This window comes from Sphaerodactylus townsendi, linkage group LG07 (genome assembly GCF_021028975.2).
Source record: "Sphaerodactylus townsendi isolate TG3544 linkage group LG07, MPM_Stown_v2.3, whole genome shotgun sequence".
In the NCBI taxonomy this organism is placed as follows: Eukaryota; Metazoa; Chordata; class Lepidosauria; order Squamata; family Sphaerodactylidae; genus Sphaerodactylus; species Sphaerodactylus townsendi.
The window spans coordinates 70,611,823-70,636,574 of NC_059431.1; the positions used below are offsets into that span (position 1 = coordinate 70,611,823).

Below are 24,752 nucleotides of genomic sequence, written 5' to 3' on the forward strand. Positions count from 1 at the left end.
ACTGCCTCCTCAACAAAACTATTTCTTGGGGTGTCTTATATAAATCTTTAAAAATGAGAACAAGAAATGTATAATAAATCTTAATAATTAAAAGCATACAGCAATCTAAAACATTAAAACCCAATTTTTAAAAATTATCCATCGAAAGCAAGTCTATAAAACATTAAAACAGCTACAAGGTTCTTTTTTAAAAGCACAGGGTATGAAGTAAGTGAAAAGATGTTTTACCATAGGAGTGCTACAGCTGAGAAGGTTCAGTTTCTAGTAACAACTTGCTTACCTCAGAGAAATGTGGAAGGCTAAACAATACCTCCAAGGAAGATCTTAACAGACAGACAGGTTTGTATGGGAATAGATGGTCCTTTTGTGCCTTTTGGATGTGTCAGGTCTTAAAATCCCAGAATCATAAGGAGCCAGTATGAGGTTTCATGCAAGAAAAAGGTTACATATTGTGCTTTTTCTTCAGCAATTAGAAGAGAAAAAGAAGTGGCTTGATGAAGAACTAGAGAAGATTTTGCAGCAGCGTCAAGAGTTGGCTAATTTAGAGGAAGATTTAAAGAGAAGGGAAACCATCATTTCCAAGAAAGAAATGCTGATACAAGAAAAGAACCATTTGGAAATAAAGAAATTGAGGTCCAGCCAGGTGATTTATTTTTATACTCTTGATCTGTTCTCTAAAAGTTAAGTTTTAAAATGTGTGAGAAAATAATAAAGCATGTTAATGTACTTCTTTTCTCTGTAAAATTGGAGTAGTAAAAATAACAACATTGTGGGTTAGAGACATAATGCAACATATCATTTTTCCTGCAAGTGCTTGAATTCATCTCAGATTATATAAATTAATGTTTTTACATATTAATATTTGCAGTTTCACCCCTAAAAGCAAAAAATAAATATTTATAAAAAGATTGGAACCCTTTATTATTGGTGCTTCAATTAACTTATATTGTTAGTGCTTTTGCTTCCTTTTTTGGACAGTTAGTATAATTCTTCTGGATAGAGTTTTATTTTTTACTTCTGTCTTTTTAGGCGCTCAATTCAGACAGTTTGAAATTATCTGCCCACCTGAACATGTTGGATCAGGAATTATGCAACAAAAATATACGGCTTCAGAGCAGTTCCAGTGATGAGCAAGGAAAGATTTTGGAAGAGGTTCAATTTCTGCAAAAAGAGAAGGATCAACTGCTAAGAAGAAGAAATAGTGTGGATGAGAAACTTAAAAATGGCAGAGTGTTGTCCCCTGAAGTAGGTATCTATTTGATAAGCACAGCTGCCAGTCACTGTTGATAGAAAAGGTCATTAAAATCACTAGCTTAAATTGGAAGATGCTGAAATAGAAGTAAAAACTGAGCTGGTTGAATACATTTTTAAGAACAGCCTTTGGAACATGTTTATTTCAGATTGTTTCAACTTAATTGAGAACGGTTTTTGGTCACTGATAATCCGCATACATTGGAGATAGCCCAAACCAGCAACTTCTGTCCTCCTATGTCCATCTTGACTTTCCCATTAAAAACCAAAGTAGAAATGATAACTACAGGAGATGAATAATAGGCATCTATTCTTGTTGCCCACCCTAGTAATCATTGCAGCTTCAGAAAGAGAAGATATATTAAATACACCTTGCCACAGATGCTTTGAACTTTTAAAACGACAAGAAATCTACTTTCAGATCTCACGTGTCATGTCTTTTTTGGCTTTTTGTGCAGATCATCTCCTGCAGGCTTAGTGAAGTAATGTCATGATGAGCTAGTTCTTTGAGTTCAAGATGAAGCTGGTTATTTTGTTTAATTGAAAATGTATGTTTTTATCCTCTGTCCTTTTTATGTTAGTTTTATATCGATTTTAATTCTACTTTACCTGACTCCACTCCTGACAGGAGTTGTCAATTACGTGAGTCCAAGAATATATGAATGCTCCCCTTGCAGCTAGGCATGGCATGAAAATATTGGTACACAAACTGTTACACAAACGGGGCACAAACTGTTTTGCAGAGGATCTTGTCTGCCATGTCTGATTTTAGGAATTTTGATACATTTCTGAAAACTTCTCAGATAAACAGAAGCCTGAAAAAGTGCATCCTTACTTGAAGTTTAACCCACAGAACTGGATGGATGTTACTTTTTAGTTAGTAACCAAGCATAGGACTGGGCTCTATTAACAGTTCTCTATCAATGGAAGCTTGATAAGAAGACCTGCATGGGGGACGGATGCCACTTAAATTATGCTCTAAAATAATCCTTCTACAGAAGTCACATAATGGTTAGTGAATGGGGTCAGTGTCTTTATATCATCTTTATATGATGACACATTAATAAACATAGTGATATCAGCATTGCTTGTTAATTAGCCTTTTGTTGGACCTTAACTTAAGTCATAATCTTTGATTTTTCTCCAGGAAGAACATCTTCTATTCCAGCTTGAAGAGGGAATTGATGCCTTGGAGGCTGCCATTGCCTACAAGAATGAAAGTATTCAAAATCACAAGAACTTGCTCAGAGCATCATCTCAAATCCTCTCTCAGAATGAGGCCAATGTGATAGGAAAACTAGTTTCCTTGTCTGCTACTGACCTACAGTCAATTCTCTTAAAGTATTTTAACAAGGTTTGTCCATAAGAATAATATGCCACAGACTAAACTCTGATTTTTCTTCCTCTTGTCGCAGAGAATGATTGTGTGATGTGTTCTTATTCTAGCTTGTGATGGCAAGAATGCAGAATGCAAAAATTTTGTTCCAATTTTTTAAAGGCATTCCAATTTATTAAAGCAAATATTTATTAAAACATGAACACCAAGTTATACCAAATTGTTAGCATAATTTCCTCAGCTTTTCTTTTATACATGAAATAGAGTATATGTTTCAATAGTGTGGCACTGGTTCTTTTAAAAGGAAGGCAAAACAGTTGTCAATTATATTTATTTATTTATTTAATTAGGCTTTTATACCGCCCCATCCCCGAAGGGCTCTATAGTTAATGTGCAATGGATAGATAGAGTCCCTTGTTTACACTGGTGAAATGACACTGGGATATTTGAAGCAAACTCTGGGCCAGGATCTGGGTTCATCATTCCAGCTCGGAAATATGAAGATGGTTTTGAAAAGCAGCCACATGGTTCCCAATGTGATCCATGAGCTTACATAAGTGGGTTTTTTTTAATTTTCTGGCTGTGACCTGGTTGACTGAACAGTTGTGGTCTAAATGTAAAGCATGTTCTGCGTGTGGTAAGTTGCTTATTTCCACGCACTGTCTAGCTTAGTCGTTTTTTTTCTTAGGATGAACAAGGGCATATATAAAAGCATTATGAGGAAAACTTGATTGTCTTTACAAAAGTTATCTTCATATGATAGTTACATGTAGCAAAGATCACTAGGAACAAATATGCCAATGACTTACTGTACTTTTATTACACTGTGAAAGAAAATACTTCAAGAATGTATTAACTATGGCTGGGCTTATAAAAATGCTCTATTTCTTCTACTGAATTCAAAATAAATAATTCTGCGGACATTCAGCTCCAGTAAGAGTTTTCAGTGATTCTTTATTAGCTGAAAGATATAAGGTGGTTATAGTGCAGTGTGATAGCTTTGTTATTCATTGCTCATGCGGAATGGGACGGATGCCAGGTGGGGCACCCACCCTATTGGGAATGCCTTGGTGATGGCTGCCATGTGTGGTGTGCTAGGTTTTCATGGTTAGCAATGATTTGATTTGCCAGTTTCTTTATTAGGTTGTCAGCCTCCGAGAGAGCGAACGGCAGTTGCAGCTCCAGACTGAAGAACTGAGAATGAGAATGGTAGAACAAGAAAACATAGTAAAAGAGCTTGAATTGGCTCTTCAGCATCTTATGCTTCAGTGTGATAGGCGTTTGACCCTCCAACAGAAAGATCATGAACAGAAGATGCAATTAATACTAGTTCATTGCAAAGGTATTTGATTTGTAAGATGTGATAAACCTAAATATTGGTACTGGAAAATGTTCTGAAAATTGGTTCTGAATTACAGACTGAACATTGGTTCTGAATTATAGACTGAACATAAATAGCTTACAGTTCTTTGAAATGCAAAATTACATTTCATGGTTCCAAAATCAGTTCCAGCATATTCTGTCAACCATCCCAGGCTCCTGCTCAAAGTTAAGTAGTTAGATAAAGGTGTGTTCTAACTGGCTTTGATGTTAAGGTGTAAAGCATGGTTGCAATCAACAAAGATTAATAGTAAACATATTTTAATATTAGAATAATTTTAACACATTACAATTTTATTTGAAAAATTTCTGTATGATATCTCTTTGAACTTAATATTTTTCTCCCCAGTTGCTTGAAAAAAGTCACCCTATGCTTGCTGTATGTTTTCCTCAGAACTGAATTATAATTTAGGAGCGTTTATGTGCATCTTGCAAGCTAAACCTTCTATTATCATTTTGTTGCTTGTAGTTTCACTGAATGGATGTCCTTGTCTTTGTTTTGCCCTTTTTAGAGCCTTAATCTCTAAGAATAGTTTCCCCTGAGCATGCTTCTTGCATTATAATTTAACTCTTTCAAAAGCTGAGAGAAACTGAAAATGAGACATATAATACACTGAGTTGGATCCCACAGAACTGTAGATGTATTTTATTGATTTATTTTTATTAATTTATATTCTACCTTTTTCCTCAATAAGGACCTAATGTAATTTCCCCCTCCTGTGTTGTATTCTCACATCAACCCTGTGAGGAAGGGAAGGGTGAGAGTGTGTTATTGGTCCAAGGTCACCTTAGAGGCTTCCATGGCCAACGGGGAGTCAATCCTGGGTGTCCCAGATTCCAGTCCAACACCCAAACCATTACAGAGGTCCACAGAGGGCTGCAGCATGTGATTACTCACAGAGGGCACAATTCATCCCACTTCAGCCTGCATCTCCTTGTGCTACATTTTATGCCAATCTAACTTCAAGTACAGTTCAAAGAACACAGTGAGACTGCAGTAAGAAAGTGAAGGCAACAAAGATCCCTTCTGATAGTTTCTTTTATTCATAGTTGTTTCAGATTCAACATGCTTTATTCTGTGTTTTGTTTTTCTTTCATTTTATAGCATAAGTTTGATTCTAAAATTAATGTTGTCGTTCCAGAGAAAGATGGGGAAAGTATTACAGAATCCCTTCAAACATATGAAGCCAAAGTCCAGCGACTGGAAAAAGACTTGTTCTTCTATAAAAAAATGAGCAGAGAACTAAAGAAGAAATTAAAAGAATTCCTTGGAGAATCGATGCAACATCCTCCTCCTATACAAAGTAAAAGGCTGATCATTCATACACAGCTGTCATTTATGTATGCTTCTCTCAAGCATAAAAGAGTTGGTCTGCACATTTTTTAGACATAGTTCATACAGAGGGTATTTCAGCACTTTGTTTCCTTTAAGTACAGACAAGCTGATTGACCTCCAGTTTTCATCTTTTTAAAGCAACATTTCTCTTTCTAACTTTGGCAATACAGTAACTTAGCCATTTCTTTATTTAATAGTGATTTCATGTGCAATAGTATTAATTCCCACTAATACATTCACATCTCTTTCCCATATCAGAAAACTATGGATTCTCCATTGAGCGAGAGGACATCTGGGTATTTCTTCATCCACCAATCAGGGAGGCAGGAAAAAACTTGAGTGATTTCCAGCTTCTTGGTGGTTGGCAGTTGGTCTCTGCCCCCTTTGCTCTCCAGTTCTATTCATGCCTCAGGGACAAGCAGACGTTGTTAGACACTGTCTTGCCTTTTTCTATTCTTCAGTTTCCTTTCCAGCTTGCTAACCTTGCTGCCTGCAAATTTTGGGCTGTAGCTTTAATGAGATGCTCCTTTTCGGGCATCTTTGCCAGAGGCTGCCTGTTTCTCCTTTCAGTACAAGGGCAGCTAAGGGGGGTGAATTGCAACCGCAACGCCCCACAATGGAAAAGTTTTCCTGTCTTCTGAGGACAGCCAGCTCAACACCTCCTGTTCACTGGCCAGGGATGGTACATCCTACATCCTCACACCTGGCGACCCACTTCCTTTCCCCGGACTGGAGGCTTCCCTAAATGCACATTCTGACAACAAGGTTTTTGGCACCAAAATCGCAGTCACGCCTAAAATGGCTGCCGTGGCTGGAGGAGGCGCGCTTTAGAAGATGAAATCTTAGTATGCTCTGGGGCTCTTCTCCAGGTCACCTCTGGCTTGGAATCGGCCTCCAACAGCAGCAGATTCCCAGCAGATGGGTGAAAATTTATCCTCCTTTAAAGCCGAAATCTTATCCTTTATTAAAGAATCTTATTCTGCTGAGAGAGCAGCCATGAAGGAGGATGTGGTGAACATGTTCAGGGATCACCTCAAGGATTTTGGATTCCCATATCCCTCCCAGGGTGATCAGGATAGGGCTCCCAACCCCCCACCTAAGGATAATAAATGGGCATATGCACCTTGGAGGACCAAGGCAGCACTTAAAAAGCCCAGGATGAGCCCCGACTACACACCCCTAGAGTCCTAAGTCTCTGTACAAGGGGGTATAGGAATGAGGGAAGACATTCCTGAGGACATAGCTGTTCAGGAATAGGTGTCACATTTTTTCAACCCTGATGGTTATCAGTACCTCTTATCCAAAGCTATAGCAGCACTTCATCTGGAGGAGGCTGCTGAGGGTGAGGAGTCTGAGAAGCCTAAGCGCAAATCCAGACATAAAGGGTATGTTGAGTATTTGCCAGCTCCCCACCAAACAAAAAAGGTTTTTCCCTTCCCAGAACTGATTAACTCACCAAAGAGTAGGAGCAGCCTGCTGCTAACAAGCAATTCCCTAGTTTTCTCTGTTGGCTTTATGCTCTACCCGAGTACCCCAATGAGCTGCTTCAGGTCCCACTCATTGATACTCCTGTGGCAACCCTGCAATCCGCTGACTTACCAAAGACGGGCAAGGGCAGATTAAAGATACTGCAGATAGGAGGACTGAACTGTTCTGCAAGAGTGCCCAAGAGGCCATTGCCATGAGCATTAAATTGGCAGCCACTGCCTCCATAGTTTCTAGGGCTTCCATAGTCTAGGCCAAGAAACGTTTAGAGCTCATCCCTCCTACATAGGAGAGAATGGTTGAAGGGGTCAATCGAATTCTGATGGCTGCTGCCTTCTGCGCTGACGCTACCCTGGACAATCTGACTTTTTCAGCAAGGGCCATAGTTTCCTCAGTTGCTGCCAGGAGGTTACTTTGGCTAAGAGCATGGCAAATGGAATGGAGGGCCAAAGCCAGACTCATGGAGTTTGTTTTCCAGGGCAACAAGCTGTTTGGGGAAGAGCTGAACAGCATCTTGGTAGAATGTAAAGATAAGACCAAAGTAAAGCCCAAACCTTTTTGGAGGTTTGACAAACGCTCGAACTTTAACTATTCCTTTCGTCCCCAACAGGCCTTCTCACGTAACAAAAATGACTATAGGGTCCCTTTCTGGGGAAATAGAGGACAACAAACCAAAAGAGGTTTCACCCACAGAAGATTCTTGGGTCCCAGACACCCCGGTCAGGACCAGACACAGAACAAATTACACCAAGGTCAGGCGAGTTGGGGCAAGATTACAGCTATTTCATTGGATCTGGTCCCTCTCAAATGCAGACATTTGGGCACTAGATATAGTCACCTACGGTTACATGATAGAATTTCGTTCTATTCCTCCATACAGGTTCATATCTTTCCCCCTATTCAAAGATGGGGAAAAAATGAGAAAACTAGAGGCGGTCTCGCACCTTGCCTGTATAGGAGCAGTGGAACTGGTTTCCCTAAGCCAAAGAGATCTGGGAGCCTACTCCATCCTGTTTACCGTTCCAAAAAAGAACAGGGAATGGAGAGCGATCCTAGACTTAAAGTTTGTAAACAAATTAATCAGGTTACACTATTTTCGAATGGAAAACATAAGGTCCATCTCCGATTCCCTACAACCTGGCGAATATCTCACATCCATCGACCTGTTGGAGGCCTATCTCCACATTCCAATATTTGAGGGCCCTCGTCGCTTCCTCAGATTTTCGATAGGAGGAGACCAGTTCCAATTCAAGGCACTCCCATTCGGCCTCTGTACAGGACCAAGGGTGTTTTCCAAAGTCTTGATAAATCTAGTAGTACTTCTCAGAGGACAGGGAGTTTGTCTACACCCCTATCCAGACGACATACTCATAAGATCAGACTCACGTTCAGAGAGATTGCAATCTAACCATTCAGACATTGGAGAAGCATGGCTTCATAGTCATCCTCAAAAAGAGTTGTCTAGAGCCAGCTCAGACACTGGAACACCTGGGATTCATAAGAGACACAGGGACATGCAAGTTGTCTATTCCCCTAGAAAACCAAATGTTACTCCATACCAAGATCAGATCAATTCTAGCCAGCCCCAGATGCTCACTACTGACTTCAGCTAGTCACAGTGAGTCATGGTGCCAATATACTCAAGACTCACTACATGCTCACTACTGACTTCAGCTGGGACTCATGGTGGCCTATTCAGAGGCACTCCAGTGGGGTCAGTTTCATTCCAACACCCTTCAGAAATTCCTCCGTCCTTACCAGTTCCAGATCGCCTACAAGGTTTGTCGAAACATCACATGAGTAGTTTGTTCCAGTCTACTTTGGTGGTCCAAGCCAGCCAACTTGTCTCAAGGCAAGCACTTCTGGATCAGCTCCACCAGGCAGATGTTCACCAATGCCAGCCCATCGGAAAGGGGCATTGGAGGACAATCACACCCAGGGCCTATGGTCCACAGAAGAGACCAGACTGCCAATCAACATTCTAGAACTGAGGGCCATCCACTTGGCACTCCTGCACTTTCAGTCCTCATTAAAGGGATCTCACGTGCTGGTTCAAACGGACAATGTAGCAGCCAAAGCCTACTTAAATCGGCAGGAGTGATCCAGGTCCCCTTCCCTGCAGAAGGAAGCTGTTCTCATCCTCCAATGGGTGGAGAAATACCTCCTATTGATCCGCACGAAGCACATCCAGGAAGTGCTCAATATCCAAGTGGATTGGCTGAACCGTCAGTCAGTTCACCCAGGAGAATGGTCCCTCAACAAGGAGGTCTTCTTCTGGATTACGGAGCTCCTGGGCAGCCTGGTTCTGGACCTGTTTGCCTCCCACCAGAACAAGCAAGTGACCAGATTTTTCTCGCTGTTCCGACATCCCCTAGCAGAGGTAATGGACGCCCTGTCGACACCTTGGCCACCAGGACTGCTTTTCCTCCGATCCCCAGGGTTTTTACGCAAGATCAGGGAAGAGCGGGCAGAGGTACTTCTGGTGGCACTATGGTGGTCCAGTCAACTGTGGTTTGCCAATATACTCAAGACTCTTGACATACAAACCAGTTCATCTTCCAAGTCAGCAGCACTCTCAGCCAAACCCTCTTTATGCATCTTTCATAAGGATAAGGTGGTCCTCTGTACAGACCTGACATTCATGCCCAATGTGAACTCCAAATTCCACAGACAACAGGAGATCTACCCACTTTTTGTCCAAATCCAAAACATCCTAAGGAGATTTACTGGCATAAGTTAGATATTAGGAGAACCCTTAAAGCCTTTCTCATCAGAACCCATGAGTTTAGGAGATCTTGAGTCCCTTTTCATTTCAGTCACCGACCACAATAGAGGGTACGAGCTTTCCCCCCCAAACCATCAGCAAATGCTTCAGAGAGTATATAGCCGAAGCATATAGGGTCCAAGGCCTCAATGTCATGACGGGAATGACTGCACGCTCTGTGTGCAACTCTGTGCGGCTTTTAACAACAATGTGCTGGTGGGAGAGATCTGCAGGGCCGCAATGTGGTCTTCTCTTTCAACCTTTGTTAAACATTACAGGTTAAATGTCTTCAGTATGGCCAATGCTGATTACAGCCGTAGAGTCCTAGAACACATTATTGGAGAGGACTACGACCCCAACCCTATAGAAAGTGACACTGCTGTGGAACATCACCCAGATGTCCTCTCACTCACTGGAGAACGACCATTGGCTTACCCGTGAAGGATTATTCTCCATTGAGCAACAGAGGACATCCCCCCCCCCCCGCCTCTGGGTCGGTCGTTATTTCCTTTCATAAGGCAAGGAAGCATTTGTAAGTATATTAAGCTTCTTGGTTTGAAGCTATAATTGCTTGTTTCTTCCCTTAGTGTGATGGAATGTTCCAAAAGTTCACACCATCTATTCTCTGCTCAGTATGTTTACTTGGTTTCCTTCTGTATGAACTATCTCTAAAGTTTTCTGATTAGGTAAGGAGTTGTTTTTCTGATCCAGAATTACATTTTGAGATACTGAGAGGAGACCCCAAACTGAAGAGCAAAGGGGGCAGAGACCAACTGCCAAGAAGTTAGAAAACCATCAAGTTTTTTCCTGCCTCCCTGATTGGTGGATGAAGAAATACCCAGATGTTCTCTGATGCTCAGTGGAGAATAACCCTTCATGGGTTAGCCAATGGTCATTCTGCTAAAATTGCTAACAAAAAAGCAGAAAAAATTACAATGATCTCAAAACATCTAAACCACCTGTTTCCCTGAATATTTCTTTTTAGGTAATTATTCTAATAATGGAATGCTGGATCAAGAAAGAGCAGATATCTCTTCAGAAGAACATGTGTATACATCCAAATCATCTGGAAAATTGAAAGAAACAGAATACCCAGTGGGTGACTTAGAAGCACAGCAAAATTCACATAGACTTGAACGGGATGGTGCAGAGCTGGTATCCAATGCGCTGTGTTCATCCAATAGTCATGGGGAACAAGCAGGAAAAGTGCATCAGCTTGCAAAATCACATCCACAAGTATTCTGCCATTTTCAGCCAGGAGAGACATTGACACAGGTTCAAGGAGTAACCCCAGTAAAACTTTCCCGCAAAGAATTGCGTCCTATTCCTGTGTCCGAACTTTCATCAAGGCTCTCAAGCCTTAAAAACTCTGTTGCTGACAATTCCTTTGAAATGTCTTGAAAACCTAATGACTACAATATATAATCATTTCTTTTATAATATGAATGTTATATGAATTACAAAATTTCCTTCCAATGTATTTCAGGCAGCTATGATGCTTATGCAAATTACCTCTAGCTGTGCCTCATGCCACAGATCATTATTTTATGTAGAGATCTGTAATACTGCTTTGATGCAGTGATGACATAAAGGGCTGAAATAACAGAATTTTCACCTTTGAGGAATTCTGTCACTAACTGTACTCCTTTCATTGTAGAATTAGAATGGAGCTTTATACTGTATTCTCTTGAATGTATCCTTTACATCTTACACTACAAATAATCTTAGAGTCACTTCACCCAATATAATCTTGACCATTCCTGAGAGTATGTTTACATGGCTAAACAGTATATAAGTGGAAAAATCAGCTGTGGCCATAAGCACTCCATTTGATTGACTAAGTGGGGACAAAATTGTCAATTTCGTTACAGGAAATGCTGTTGGCTAGATAAGTTACTACTCAGTCTTGCATACTGCAGTGTGATCATTGGGGTGTTCACATGAATAAAAACTATTGTGTTACCTGTTTAGATATAGCTAATTCTTCATGGAAACATCAGGAGTAATAGTTACCTAATCTGCTTTTGTGTATGTACACTTATGCTGAGGTTTATGACAAACCACTTAGCTGACTATGCAATCAGTGTCCTTCAAAAAGAATGACTGTTTTCTGGGCAATGAATTAGTGTTTATTTAGGTAACTTAACAAAACCAATTTCTATTTAAAGCAAATAACCTCTTTACTTCCAAACGCTTGCAAACATTAAGTTTGAGGTAGTTGTTAATAAAAGTTAATAAAGTTGTTAATAAAAGTTAATAAAAATTCATATAACATAAAAGTGACTTTGGAACAGGCCTAGGACTTTTTAACAAAGCATGCTTTTTTTTAGGGAAAAACATTACCTGCAGGATTATTCCAAGATAATAGATTGCCTCCATATGAATTAATCCACTCTACAACTAATTCAGTAATCCTTTATATTGATTTCAGTGCACTGATGTTATCCAGTGTCTCCTTAATAAACAAAAACAATATATGGGTATAAAGGGAATAGATGTACATCCTAAACTCCTCCATATTACTAAGGATTAGAATTGTACATATGTAATTGTATAAAATTTGTATATAAACATTTATAGAGAGTTAAAGGAGCAGCCTGGAGGATCATGTATTTCCTTGGCTCCACAACCTGTAAAGCACTCCTCTCCTTCACATATATGTGTGTTATACTTTGCCTTACAGTTTTGTTATTACATGTTACTATTAACACTGTTAAAATGAATCCTGATACTCTGCTCAACTCCTGTTCACTATTGTTTGTATAGTTAAAGAATGAAATAAATAGTTACAGCCAAATAATTTTAAGTACTTCTGCACCTTACTTTACTGAAAAGCATAAGACATATATATATATTCATGCCCAAGTCTTCTACAGAGGAGACAGTTTCCTGGTTCATTATTTTGTTAGTAATGGATTTTGCTATTCCGCACAGTCAAATCCAGCTGCAAAGTGGATTGAAAGTGCATTATTCTGCATGTGCGGAAGGGGCCTATGTCCTGTTCCCTTTTCAAACTGGTAGGCCGTTACGTTAATCAGCAAGGCTGCTAGTTGTCACACTAAATATTCTATAACTTTAAAAAATTTTTTTTAAAAGAGGTTCTTTCACTATGAACCCGAACAGTGAAGCGTTAATCCCGGTGTTTCCTTGCTTCTATAGCCGGATTATAGTTTCGGGATCCAGGAGGGGCAGCAAGGAGGTAGCCGCCGTCGCAGCGGTCCCGCCTGCGTAACAAACCAGCTGCGTTGCGCATGCGCCAGCCGATGTCCCTGTCCGGGAGCCTGCCGACCCGAGAAATAAACAAACTCCGCCAACGAACGCGCGCCCGAGCCAGATGCGCGCGCCCGCGAGCAGTTGGGAGCCCCAACGATCTCCACCCCGCTCAACCTCCGTCTGACGCGGGACCGTCGCTTCGAGCGTCTCTGCACCAGCCGCGTCCCGAGCCGTTGTGTGGACCGCCGACGGGAGGCCGCCACCGTTGCCCCCTCCCGACGCGCGGCTTAGGGGCTCAGGAAAGCGGTGAGGGCCCTCCTCTTTCGTACTGGCTCACCGTGGCTTCCTTTCTCTGCCCGCTGACCCCGAACTTGGGAAGCGAAAAGTGGAGCAGTGGGGGATACGTGGTCCGACTCCTCTCACGGGAAGGGGAGGGAGCAGATTTGGGTTGGCATGTGAGGGGAGGGGGCGCAGAATGAGGGTGGCGCGCTGCGGAGTTCACTAAAGGCCGGTCTCGTAGCGCCCCTGCGAGTGGCCCGGAGAGCTCCCCCCCCCCTTCAGGTTTGCTTCTGGGCAGCAGCAGGTGCCGCTTCTTGTTGCCCTCTCCCCGAGCTTTTCTCCCTGGGTGAAAGCCTTATGAACCTTAACATCTTTTGAAATTAAGTTGGAATGGACACGCTTGCTCTTAATATGTTTCTTATGTTCTTACTTCTAAGTAAGTGGGTATGACTGTGCTGCATTTTCTACTGCAGGTGGTATAGGTTAAAAAACTATCCACCCTGCTTGCGACTTTTTCTGCTTTAATAGAACCCCAGGGTATCAATTCATATAATATAGCTTGTAATACTTACTGTGTGTTAGCTTTCATGTTTGAACAGCATTGATTAAACAGCAAAAGGGGAAAGGATATTATCCAACTGATGTTCTTTATCACATTGTTACTCTACCCTGAGGAGATCAGAGAACCATAGTTTCCCCCCAAGTTTATCCTTGCAGTGGACCAGTGAATGTTGCTTACTCAATGGGAACTTTAAAGCAAATGATGTTACGTTATCTGTGGAAAAGATTAATGGCACTTATTAGTGCTTAACTTTGGCATGATTTTACTTTTTCTTCCTAAGTGATAAAATCTGCAGTGCTATTTCTATCAACAGACATGTCTATATCTAACAACTAAGAGCTGGTTCCCACTCAAGTAGGCAAATTACCCAACAGATCCAGCAGTGACTGTAATACACAGGTGTACAAATCTAGGTTAATCCCCAGGTTTGCAACCAAATCTTATGGTTTTTATGCAAAAATGGTGGACAGTTGTTCCCTCCAAATCACTATTGATGGACTTGAATGTGCAGAAGTTACAAATCAATCTCATGCCTGGAGTTGTGAAAGATTTTGGATTGCTGCTGTAGCATTGAGAACTAAAATAGCATGCAGAACTATGGCAATAATTGCCACCGTTATGTCTTGAAGGGGAATTACTTCTTTACAGTTATGACTAGGCTCAACTACTGTGGTGTAGTGGTTAAGAATGGTGGACTCTGATCTGGAGAATCGGGTTGTTTCCCCATTCCTATGCATGAAGCCTGCTGGGTAACCTTGGGTTAGGCACAGTTCCTAGACCTCTGTCAGCCCCTCTCAAAGTGTCTGTTGTGCGGAGAAGGGAAGAGTTTGTAAGCCGTTTTGAGACTCCTTACTGTTCTTCTTATGGTGCTACCTTTGAAAATGGTTTGGAAACTTCAGCAGGTTCCGAATAGAGTGGGAAGCTGGAGCTGGCTCTGACTTGTCTTCTCTTCCCCTGTCCAGACTTCCTCACTTGTTCACTATCCTTCACACTGCTGGGAGAAGGTTAATGGGGAGGAGGGGAGGCTAACCTCTAGGTGGGACCTGGGGATCCCCCGGAGTTACTGCTCAACTCCAGATTACAGAGATCTGTTCCTCCAGAGAAAATGAATGCTTTGGAGCGTAGTTTCTATGGCATTGTACCCCACTGAGGTCCCTGTCCTCCCCCTCCCCCCCCCCATCTCCAAATCTCCAGGAATTTCCCAACCTGGAGCTGGGAGCCCCATCTCCCCCTGGTGACCAAGAGTGAATCTGGCAACCATAGATTGTAGTGAGGAGTAGAAAATGGCTTTGATCCTTCCTTGTAAACTGTTGTGCTAATAGTATATTGAAAAGTTGTTTTAAAAAAACCTTAGCAAAATATCTACTTTGGACCAATTTTTGCTGGCTGGAATATGAAATAATCTGTTTTCCTGAACTGTTATTTGGTGACTCTTAAAACTGCTTCAGTTTTGCCCTGGAGGTCCAACAAGCAGGATGTTGAGGCAAAGGCCCTACCTGATATTTCCTCCTATCATTAGGTTTCAGAGGTAATGCCTCTGAATATGGAGGTTCCCTTTAGTCATCATGACTAGTAGCTATTGATAATCCTACTTTCCATGAATTGTTCTAATCCCTTTTAAAGCCCTATTCCTGTGGCCATCACTATGTCCACTGGCAGAACTCTTAACTACTCTTTGAACAAAGAAATAATTCCTTTAATCTAGCTTGTACTATTGCCCATCAACTTTTGTAGGTATCCCTGAGTTTTATACAATGGAAGAATGAGAAAAAGCACTTTCTGTCAACTTTTTCCACCCCATGCATAATTTTATAAACCTCTAATAGAATGCCATGTAGCACAAGGGAATTAGGAAGGTGGGGGTAGACTGTAATGTCTGTGCAGTATTGTGCCATGCACAAAAGAGGGAGGAAAGAGCAATTCCAATTGAATGACTCTTTTCACTGCACACACACACCACACACACTCACTATGTGGTATTTTGCTCTGGGAGTCTACCAACTCTCAGCAGTGAAATTTCTGAGGATTCAGGAAGCTGCCAAGTGAGGGTGAAGCCCCAACGAAAAATTGTTTCTGTTGACATTGTAATGAATGAACACGTCTTTAGCTGTTTAACTGCAAGAATGTTTAATTTTGTGAGGATTTTAGCTGACCTAAATTCTGTTTCACATCCTGGGGTAGCAGGTCACTTTGTCAGGTGTCACCTCCAGTGAAGAACTATGAAAAATCCATCTACTCCTGGTGAAGTGCTGCAGGAAATTTTCCATAAGTCTGACATTTATAGTACACCTAAACCAGAAGACATTTGCAGCCTATCTGCTATTTCTACTCAATTGAAAGCAACCAAACCTTACTTATAAACTCCTAGGCTGCTTCCTTGTTTATCTTGGTAGTGTCATTATGTTCGTGGAAATATTTACATGTAAACAGATACAGGAATATAGGTATATGTATATAGGATATGCTTTAAATACAACTCTGAAGGAAAAAGGCAGATTTTTGAAGCCTCATTTGGCAGTACATACCCTTAGGGACATTTCTGTGAAGGAATAAATCATTTTATTATAATGAAACCACTTTATTCAAAAAATGCCTTCTCATGAGACATTTTGTTGTGGTCTCTGGTCAACATTAGTTTGCTAGCAAGGTGGTAGGTAATATTTGTGACCATGCATCTGGAAAATAAGGTACCATGCAGTAATATCTCCTCTGTCTGCAGCCTGTTATGCACAAGGTTCTGCTGTGCAGCAGGGGCAAATGTCCCTCGCAGCAAGATTTCTTGTATAGATGTATTTTCCCAAGCCCCACTTCCAATTTCTATTCTTCCCATGCAACTTTAATTTTATTCGCCACCAGAGCTGAGGAGATTTGCCAGTGAGCACCCTGGACATCTTCCCTCCTCCCACCACCTGCTCCCAGTCACATCTCTCCCGGGACTTCCCCCTTTTCAGATTTGTTATTGATTCAATTGTTGTTATTTATTATATTGATATATCAATTAAGTACGAATGGTGGGCTAATAATTTAATAATAAGCCTCTCCTGCTGTGGCAACAGCAGCAGAAAGAGAGAGAGAGTGTGTGTAAAATTCTTGTCACACAGATGTTGTGCCCTCATACAAATCTCTCCATCTCTGTCAGAACTCTTTTCCACACAAGACTCTCTGACAGAACTCTTTTCCACACAGAACTCTACTTTCTATGTTCAGCACATACTCTCAATCTCACACAGAGCTCCCTCTCTGTTTCAGCACAGATCCTCAATCTTACACTGAGCTCTCCATCTCTCAAACTGACACACTCTGTCTCCACCCCTTTTATATTCTTTCTTCTCACAAAACCCAGTAACAACTCTCCTGCCTTTTTATGGCTACACCCTCTCTCCCTCCTATTCAGCACTTAGTTTAAAGACACACAAACCTACAATCATTTCAGTCCAACCTTGAAAATCATTACAGGGAATATCAGTTCCACGACATGGTCCCCTCCTTCAGTAGAGTGTGGTCTGGGGAATTACTTTGCCTCTTTTGTGTGTGTGTGTGGGGGGGGGGCTATTTTTGGAAATGGGCTACAGTATCGATATAAATGCAATCACAGGTATATCAATATAAGTGCAGTTTATCTTGCAACTACTGGGTATGATGAGATCTGTGTCTTTAAGAAGGAGCTGTTGCTCCGAGGTAACAGAATCAAGAAAAGAGATCCACTGCAAGCAGCTACGCAGCAGGCAGTGGATGCCTCATGTCTAAACAGAGAAACATGAGGAGACCATAATATAACCCCATTGCACAGCTAAGAGCCCTGAGGTAAGTGATCCACACATAATGGGCCTATGGCCTCTTCCGCACATACAGAATAATGCACTTTCAATCCACTTTCATAATTATTTGAAAGTGGATTTTGCTATTCCACACAGGCCCCTTCCACACATGCAGAATAATGCACTTTCAATCCATCTTCAATCCACTTTGCAGCTGGATTTTACTGTGCGGAATAGCAAAATCCACTGGCAAACAGTTGTGAAAGTGAATTGAAAGTGCTTTGTTCTGCATGTGCGGAAGGGGCCACAGTCACTTTTGTCATTGTTGATATGTCAGGGGCAAATCTCACAAAATTCTTAAGAATGTGGGTGAAAGACATGTATGGTCTTCTCTGATAAACCTTCCATTGCTTCACTTTTAATAATGTAGCAAAACATTTTGTGAACATTCCATAGCAATTTTGCTTCACTTTGTTGTACTTCAGTAACATAAAAAGCATTTTTTTCTTAAATATATTCTAGGATAGCATGGCTCTTTCAGGGAACTAAAATCCCTAAAAACGAAGAAACCTTTCTTATAAAATCCTAGGATACTTCCTTTTTGATCTCACTCTGAAGAGTGCACGTTGATGGGACAGTGATTCCAAAAAATTATTGAACTTTTATGGTGTTCTTTAAGAACAAGATGGCAACTTATTTCCCATTAACCATTCCTACTTGGTGGTCTTTCTATGACACTTGGTGCATTTAGTACAAGCCATGTTCCCGGAGAAAGAACTATGATGTTGCTAAGCATTTTTTACTACTGAATTTTAGAGGCATTGCCATTTTCCCAACTTTCTAGTACAATGGCTTCTATCACTTTTAGTCTCTGTGGATTCTACTGCATAACTGAACCACCTCTCAGTTTTTCATTGTGTTAGAACTGGTTATTTGATAAAAACAAGATTAAAAATGCAGCAGTATGATTTTCCTGTCTTTTAACAGATAATAAAAATGTAATTGTTGATTGAAGTATATTATTAGTGCAAGTGCAATTGTATCAAAATAGTAGTATAGTAATGATTCTGCCTTTTCCCTTCATTTTCCTTTTTTGTTGCATTTTTTTTCCATAGAAAGCATCTTGAACAAGGGATCTGCTTCAGGATACCTCCAGCTTTAAAATGGCCTCTGCAGTAATAAGTTCAGTTCCTACCACTGCTTCTCGATTTGCTCTCTTACATGTTGATAGTGGTAGTGGATCAGATTCAGAATCTGGAAAGGGAAGAGGTGATCATAATGCTGGGAAATCCCAAGTTTCAGGCAGTAAATCAACTTCTAATGAAAAGAAAAAAGAAAAGAGGAGAAAAAAGAAGGAACAGCAGCAGAGCGAAGCAAATGAGGTAAAATGATGGTCATTTAATAAATTGCTAAATATCCTCATGTGTTTCAAGAGGTGTTTGGCGACAATAGTAGAAATCTTGCTCCTTACCCAATAACAAAGAAAATGAGGGAAGCACGACTCCAATGGTACAGGCACGTTATGTGACAGGAGGAGACTTCTGTTGCAAAAATTGTGACCCTGGCGGCCACTGCCCATGTGGAAGACCAAAGAAACAGTGGATGGACAGCATTGCTGAAGACATGCGTGCTGTCAACCTTACCTCTGAAAATGCCCAAAATTGAGCTATTTGGTGAAGAAAATGTCAGCGCTAACCCCCTCATGGGGAATATAGCCCAAGAACAAGAAGAAGTATCTATCAGTTTTGATGAGGAAACGTCCTGTGGAATACTGTGGCATATGCCATGGAGCTAAAGTCTCCCAGCATTAGGTGAACTTGATCCAGCGGGTAGAACTGGGTTGCCAGAAGGATAACATACTCAGTGAAAACTTCAGAGAAGTCCAGGAGAATCTATAGGGTTGTTCCCAGTTTATCTTTTAGCTCCTTATTTTTGATACCGCAATTCCTTTGTATGTGATTGTAAAATAATAAAGGTTATTCATTTTCTAGAAAAATTATACTACTGAATCTCATTAAAATGTTGTCTCTGATTCAGAGACTTTCTCACTGTTGCTGTCCTAATTTACTGTTTTGCAGCTGCATAAGATCTTTATCATGCAATTAATGATATGCAATTAAACAACCTAAGTTGCACCTTTACATTCCCAATATATGCCTTTTAAAGGGGACAAATATGTAGGATGGGCATGTCACAGTGCTGAAATTCATGTCCCTTTTTCAATGCAGCTCAGAAACCTTGCTTTCAAAAAAATTCCACAGAAGTCTTCCCATGGAGCTTGCTTGTCTCAACATGAGCAAACATCACGTAGCTCAGTACGGAAAGTTTCTCAAGAGGAAAATTGGCAAGAGTGGAGACAAAGAGATGAACAGGTAACTGAACTTGTTAGCTTGAATATTTTGTTTCACATCTTAAGAACTGTGCTTGATTAAACTTTGCTAGGAACTGAGCTTTTCTATTTACACTAAGATAAGTTGGCGTAGTGAGACTTATTCTGTTCAGGGCATTTACAATTGCAGGTTTATGGATAGAAGAACCAATGGTGTACAAAGAAGGGTATAAAATTAACAGATGGAAATAAGAAGAAGAGAAGAGTTTGGATTTATATCCCCTCTTTCTCTCCTGCAGGAGACTCAGAGGGGCTTACAATCTCCTTTCCCTTCCCCCCTCACAACAAACACCCTGTGAGGTAGGTGGGGCTGAGAGAGCTCAGAAGAACTGTGACTAGCCCAAGGTCACCCAGCTGGCATGTGTGGGAGTGTACAGGCTAATCTGAATTCCCCAGATAAGCCTCCACAGCTCAGGCGGCAGAGCGGAGAATCAAACCTGGTTCCTCCAGATTAGATACACAAGCTCTTAACCTCCTACACTACTGCTGATCCCATTTGATCCCATTTCTCAAGTTCTTTAGTGAGGACTAAGGTCCTCAATTTCACGCTATTTTCTCTTCCATACTCTATTGCTGTCTTTTCAGTTTTTCTTATTCTTTTTCTCTTTCCACTACCCCCACTAATTTCTCCATACTTTCACTTTTTACGTTACTCTTTTTTGCTTACTACTTTATAGCTGGTAACTCCAAACAAGTTTCAAGCTCTGGAACAAAAATAGCCATGGAGAGTAGCAGAATCATAGGTGATATCAATCCATACTTAATTATTTCACCAAGTGTTTTAAAGGATAATTTTTATGAACAAATTTTAAAATCTAAATTTTACAAAGTATAGAATACAGATCATGCCACTGAAAAGTTTGTACCTCAGATGTGTACATACATAAGATAACTTGGGCACAGATTAATCCTCCAGGAACTCAGTTATTTTCAGTCATACTTTCCTTGTATCTTGCATCTTATTACTTCACTGGTAGTAGTGCTTTACTGTGGATTGACATTGGTGAGAAATCACACTTTTACCAAAGTAAGGTTAAAAACTAAGCTCCATCTTGTTTCTTCAGCTGACTTCTGAAATGTTTGAAGCAGATCTTGAAAAGGCTTTGCTTCTGAGCAAACTGGAATATGAAGAACACAGAAAGGTATTTCCTATGTTTACTGTGGCCTGATCTCAATGGATATTTGGATGAGCTCCAGGATCAAATACTTTGTTAACCTACAGGAAATATTTAGAAACTCCTTTTTTTTAAATTTGTAGTTTTCCCAAAGATATTAGTGAATTATTAAGGCATTAAAAGAAGATTCAACTACCTGCAGTACATTCAGAGAACTTTAAAGTTGCTTTAGTAAGCTTATTTATTTTCATTTCTTTTGATCAAAGATCAGCTGTTTCAAGTTTCAATTATTTTTCTTGGAAGAAGGATTAGAGAACAGTATAGCTATTTAGAGATGGCATTAAAATTGTGTTCATTTTTCCCTTTCCTGTTTACAATATCAGGAACTTGACCCACATAATTATCTGTATGCATACTTGGGTGCTTGAAACCAGGGCTGCATTCCCACTGTGTTGGATATTGTGCTATCATTTCACTGTAGTAATAATTCACAACAGAATTTTCTTGTGTGGGCTTGACAGTCGAGTTAAGAAGGACTTATGCCAAGTGACACTAGCATAACACTGAATGACATGTAGATGCCGCATAGGTATGGCAATTTAAAATGTAATGGACAGTATGGTGGTAGTTGACGTCAGAGTAGCAGCAGATCCAGCAAAGGGTGCTGGCATTTTTCACTTCTTCTGTAATAGTGATGAACATAAGAAGTCTGCACTTTTGCAGTCACTGATACATATAATTGAAGTGTTTTTATCTGAGTCATTAGGCAGTGTATTTGTCAGCTTGTTCAATGGGCATTGTTTCAGAATATTAAACGAGAATCGCATCAAATCATTTCAAACAACTTTTTCTCTTTTGTAAATATTTTTGTATTATTTTGTATAATTTTGAACTGAGCCCTAGAATCTACAGTTGAGGGATTTTTCTGAGAAAAGCCACGACTTTGCAAAAAAAAAAAAAAACCACCTGAAATATTTTTTAAAAATTGGAGAGTTGATATTGGAGAGCTAAAGTTGTTGCTTCAAAATATTAGAAGCAAAATCTTTTAACTGTAAGATGTGAATGCTACTGAGACATTTCAAGGTTACATTCTGAAATCTATATGGCCATTTGGGAGTTACTAGTCAACCTAAACAATATTACTGCGGCTTACCACCTTTGGTTTCCTAGAATCAAAGACAGTGGTGGTCAAAAGACTGAAAAAGGTAAAAGGTGGAAGGAGGAGAGTAAAGAAAGGAAAGGGGGAGGGGGAATGACAACAGGAAAAAGAAGGTAGGTGGGTAGGAGAGAAAATCCTGGAGAGGGAAAGTGAAAAATGGGGGCAAGTAGACTGAAGGAAGTAGGGAAGGGATAGAAGCTGTGGGGGTTTCCAGGGGAAGGGAAAAAAGAAATAGTGTGGGGAGGGGGATACAGTGTGAAATTTACATGTCTACTGTGAGTCTTTGCAGGTCCCCTGCTTGTTATATTTTGTCAAGCAATTTGATGTTTGAAGTTAAAGACATTTGTGAGCTTTTTATTCCTTTACAGGAATATGAAAATGCTGAAAATGCTTCTCCTCTTTCAAAAGCTGCACACAAGAAAGAGAAGAGAAAAAATCAGCAAGGAAAAGACAAACCTCTCACAGTGTCTTTAAAAGACTTTCAGTTGGACAGTAACATAGGTATACTTTGTGTTTATTGTATCTGTGAGCCACTTAATTTGTTCTAAAACCAAACCCAGATGTAGCTTATGTTCAAATAACTAAAAAGCAAAAAATTTTTTTTGAGTCTTTCTGGATACAATGTAAATTAGTTTTTGTTGAACAAACACAATGAAATATATCCAGAATTTGGGTATGGGGTAGCTATCCAGCACTCTGGATACCCATGTTTGTTTCCATCCTTAGTTGTTACCCTATTTCTAAAGCAAGGGAAAAAATTGCTTGACCTAATTTGCTCTTTGTGTCTTCAGAGCAGCAATTCCAGTTCAGACATTTAAGAAAGACTGTAATTAAGCTTCCGTTTGGATATCTACTTCTGTAGATGTGAGCAAGTACTGTGGCTGTGGTCTAGATTTCTCCATATGTAGATGAGCTTTGCATACCATATAAGTTGTATGGTCTCCTGATCCTGTGAAAGTACAAGAATCTGCACTGGGAGGAATGGTTCAGAAAAAGTTTTTGCATAGAACACCATGCCTTTTTTAATCCTTGTCTATATTTGGAATATAGTCCATAGTTAGCATACTGTCAAAACCCTATACCTCAGTGGAAACAAACCAGATAGTGCTTTGGTTACTAGATTTAGAAATCTGACAAATTAAAAGACCAAGGATTTTAAAATAATGGCTGAACTTAGTTTAGGGAATCTTAATTATAAACTAACAGTGTTTGAGTACTGAATCAGTCTTGAATTGGCATTGTGTTATTTTTGGCGGCAAATTAAGCAATATATATTTAATAGTATATATTTAATATATAGCCCATTAACATTTGATATTTTTCATGTTGTATTTCAGATCTTGTTTCCAAAAAGCAGGAGGTAAGTGTCTGATTAAACAACCATAATTTGATGTAATTTGGTTCTGGTGGGTTTTCCGGGCTGTGTGGCCATGGTCTGGTGGATTTTGTTCCTAACGTTTCATCTGCATCTGTGGCTGGCATCTTCACAGCCCGGAAAACCCACACAGCCCGGAAAACCCACCAGAACCAGTTGAATCCGGCCATGAAGGCCTTCGACTATACATTGATGTAATTTGTTCTGGGTATTATATAATCCTTAAAGTCATAAAGAAAGATTGAGCCAATCTGGCATAGTTCGGACCCCCCCCCCCCTTTTTTTTTTACCATGGAAGCTTTCTGGGTCACAGCTGTCACAAATCCTGGCCTGCCTCACAAAGTGGTTGTTGCTGGGAAATGGAGGAAATGAGAACAATGTAGTTGGCCACTTTAATACCAACTGGAGAGAAAAGCACACTATAAATAAATGCATGCATGCAGCATAGATATTTACCAGTATGCCTACTTCTCAACATGACCCCATCTGTCTATATTTCAATCCAGAGATTGGGGCCATGAATTTACAAGACAGATCCTTCTACAAACTTGAGAAAAGCCCCCAGGTTGCCGAAAAATCTGAAATCTAAAAAGAACAAAACATCCTTGGTTTAACCTCCCACCTTCTCCAGTAGAAGCAGTGCCTGTAGCTTTAAGGAGCAAATGTTCTCTTGGTGTCCATTGCTAGGCAAAAACCACAGTAATGCCAGGCTTTAAGCATTAGTTTGTATCAATAAAAGCAAGATAGGGGAACAGCACCCTTTCCAAGAGCTGCTTTGACCCTTGAGGGTGGACTCATTTGGGGCAGTCTTGCCAGCAACCTCTAGCCTATTTTCTGCCACCTGATGCTTGACTTACAAAGGCCCAAGTGCTTGAAACTGTTCAGCAACAGCCATGAAAGCCAGTGTGTGGTACAGTGATTAGGGTTTCAGCGTAGTGTGTAGGAGACCCAGATTCAAATATCAACTCTACAGTGATGCTCACTAGGTAATCTTGGGCCAGTCACACACTCTCGGCTTAACCTACTTTTCAGGATTGTTGTAGAGATAAAATTGAGAGAAGAACTGAGAGAGAAGCTCCTTTCATTCCCCACTGGGAGAAAAATAATATGAAGTAAATGAGTATAGTTGAAGATGGGGGGGAGGGCCGATAAAAGGTAGGAAACAAGGTAGCAGGAAAAGTTGAGGATATGGGGCTACCAGAAGGAGGGAAAGAGGAATAGAGTTGGGTGTGGGGAAAACAGGGGAAAGGGAACCTATCCTCTGCAAGTCTTTGCAAGTTCTGCCCTGACCCCGCACAACTTTGCCAGGATTTCCCAGGGAAATTCTGCCAGGGGAGGAAAGCTGAAGAG

The 24,752-nt window shown here is 40.5% G+C and overlaps 2 protein-coding genes across 11 annotated transcripts in view; both read left to right on the plus strand.

Moving 5' to 3' along the window:
- KIF27 (kinesin family member 27) overlaps positions 1-12,352 on the plus strand; it is a 36,402-nt gene extending 24,050 nt beyond the window's left edge. For all 9 annotated transcript variants that reach the window (XM_048504684.1, XM_048504685.1, XM_048504680.1 and 6 more), the window contains 6 exons: positions 467-643; positions 1,030-1,245; positions 2,399-2,605; positions 3,731-3,929; positions 5,110-5,271; positions 10,538-12,352. In XM_048504684.1, coding sequence (XP_048360641.1) covers positions 467-643; positions 1,030-1,245; positions 2,399-2,605; positions 3,731-3,929; positions 5,110-5,271; positions 10,538-10,953 — 1,377 coding nt within the window. In that variant the 3' untranslated portion in view covers positions 10,954-12,352. The remainder of the gene's footprint in view (positions 1-466; positions 644-1,029; positions 1,246-2,398; positions 2,606-3,730; positions 3,930-5,109; positions 5,272-10,537) is intronic.
- Positions 12,353-12,800: 448 nt separating this feature from the next.
- Positions 12,801-24,752, plus strand: part of GKAP1 (G kinase anchoring protein 1) — a 30,516-nt gene continuing 18,564 nt past the window's right edge. For both annotated transcript variants that reach the window (XM_048504687.1, XM_048504688.1), the window contains exons 1-6: positions 12,801-13,071; positions 18,480-18,746; positions 19,593-19,736; positions 20,818-20,895; positions 22,396-22,528; positions 23,365-23,387. In XM_048504687.1, the coding sequence (XP_048360644.1) occupies positions 18,528-18,746; positions 19,593-19,736; positions 20,818-20,895; positions 22,396-22,528; positions 23,365-23,387 (597 nt within the window). In that variant the 5' untranslated portion in view covers positions 12,801-13,071; positions 18,480-18,527. The remainder of the gene's footprint in view (positions 13,072-18,479; positions 18,747-19,592; positions 19,737-20,817; positions 20,896-22,395; positions 22,529-23,364; positions 23,388-24,752) is intronic.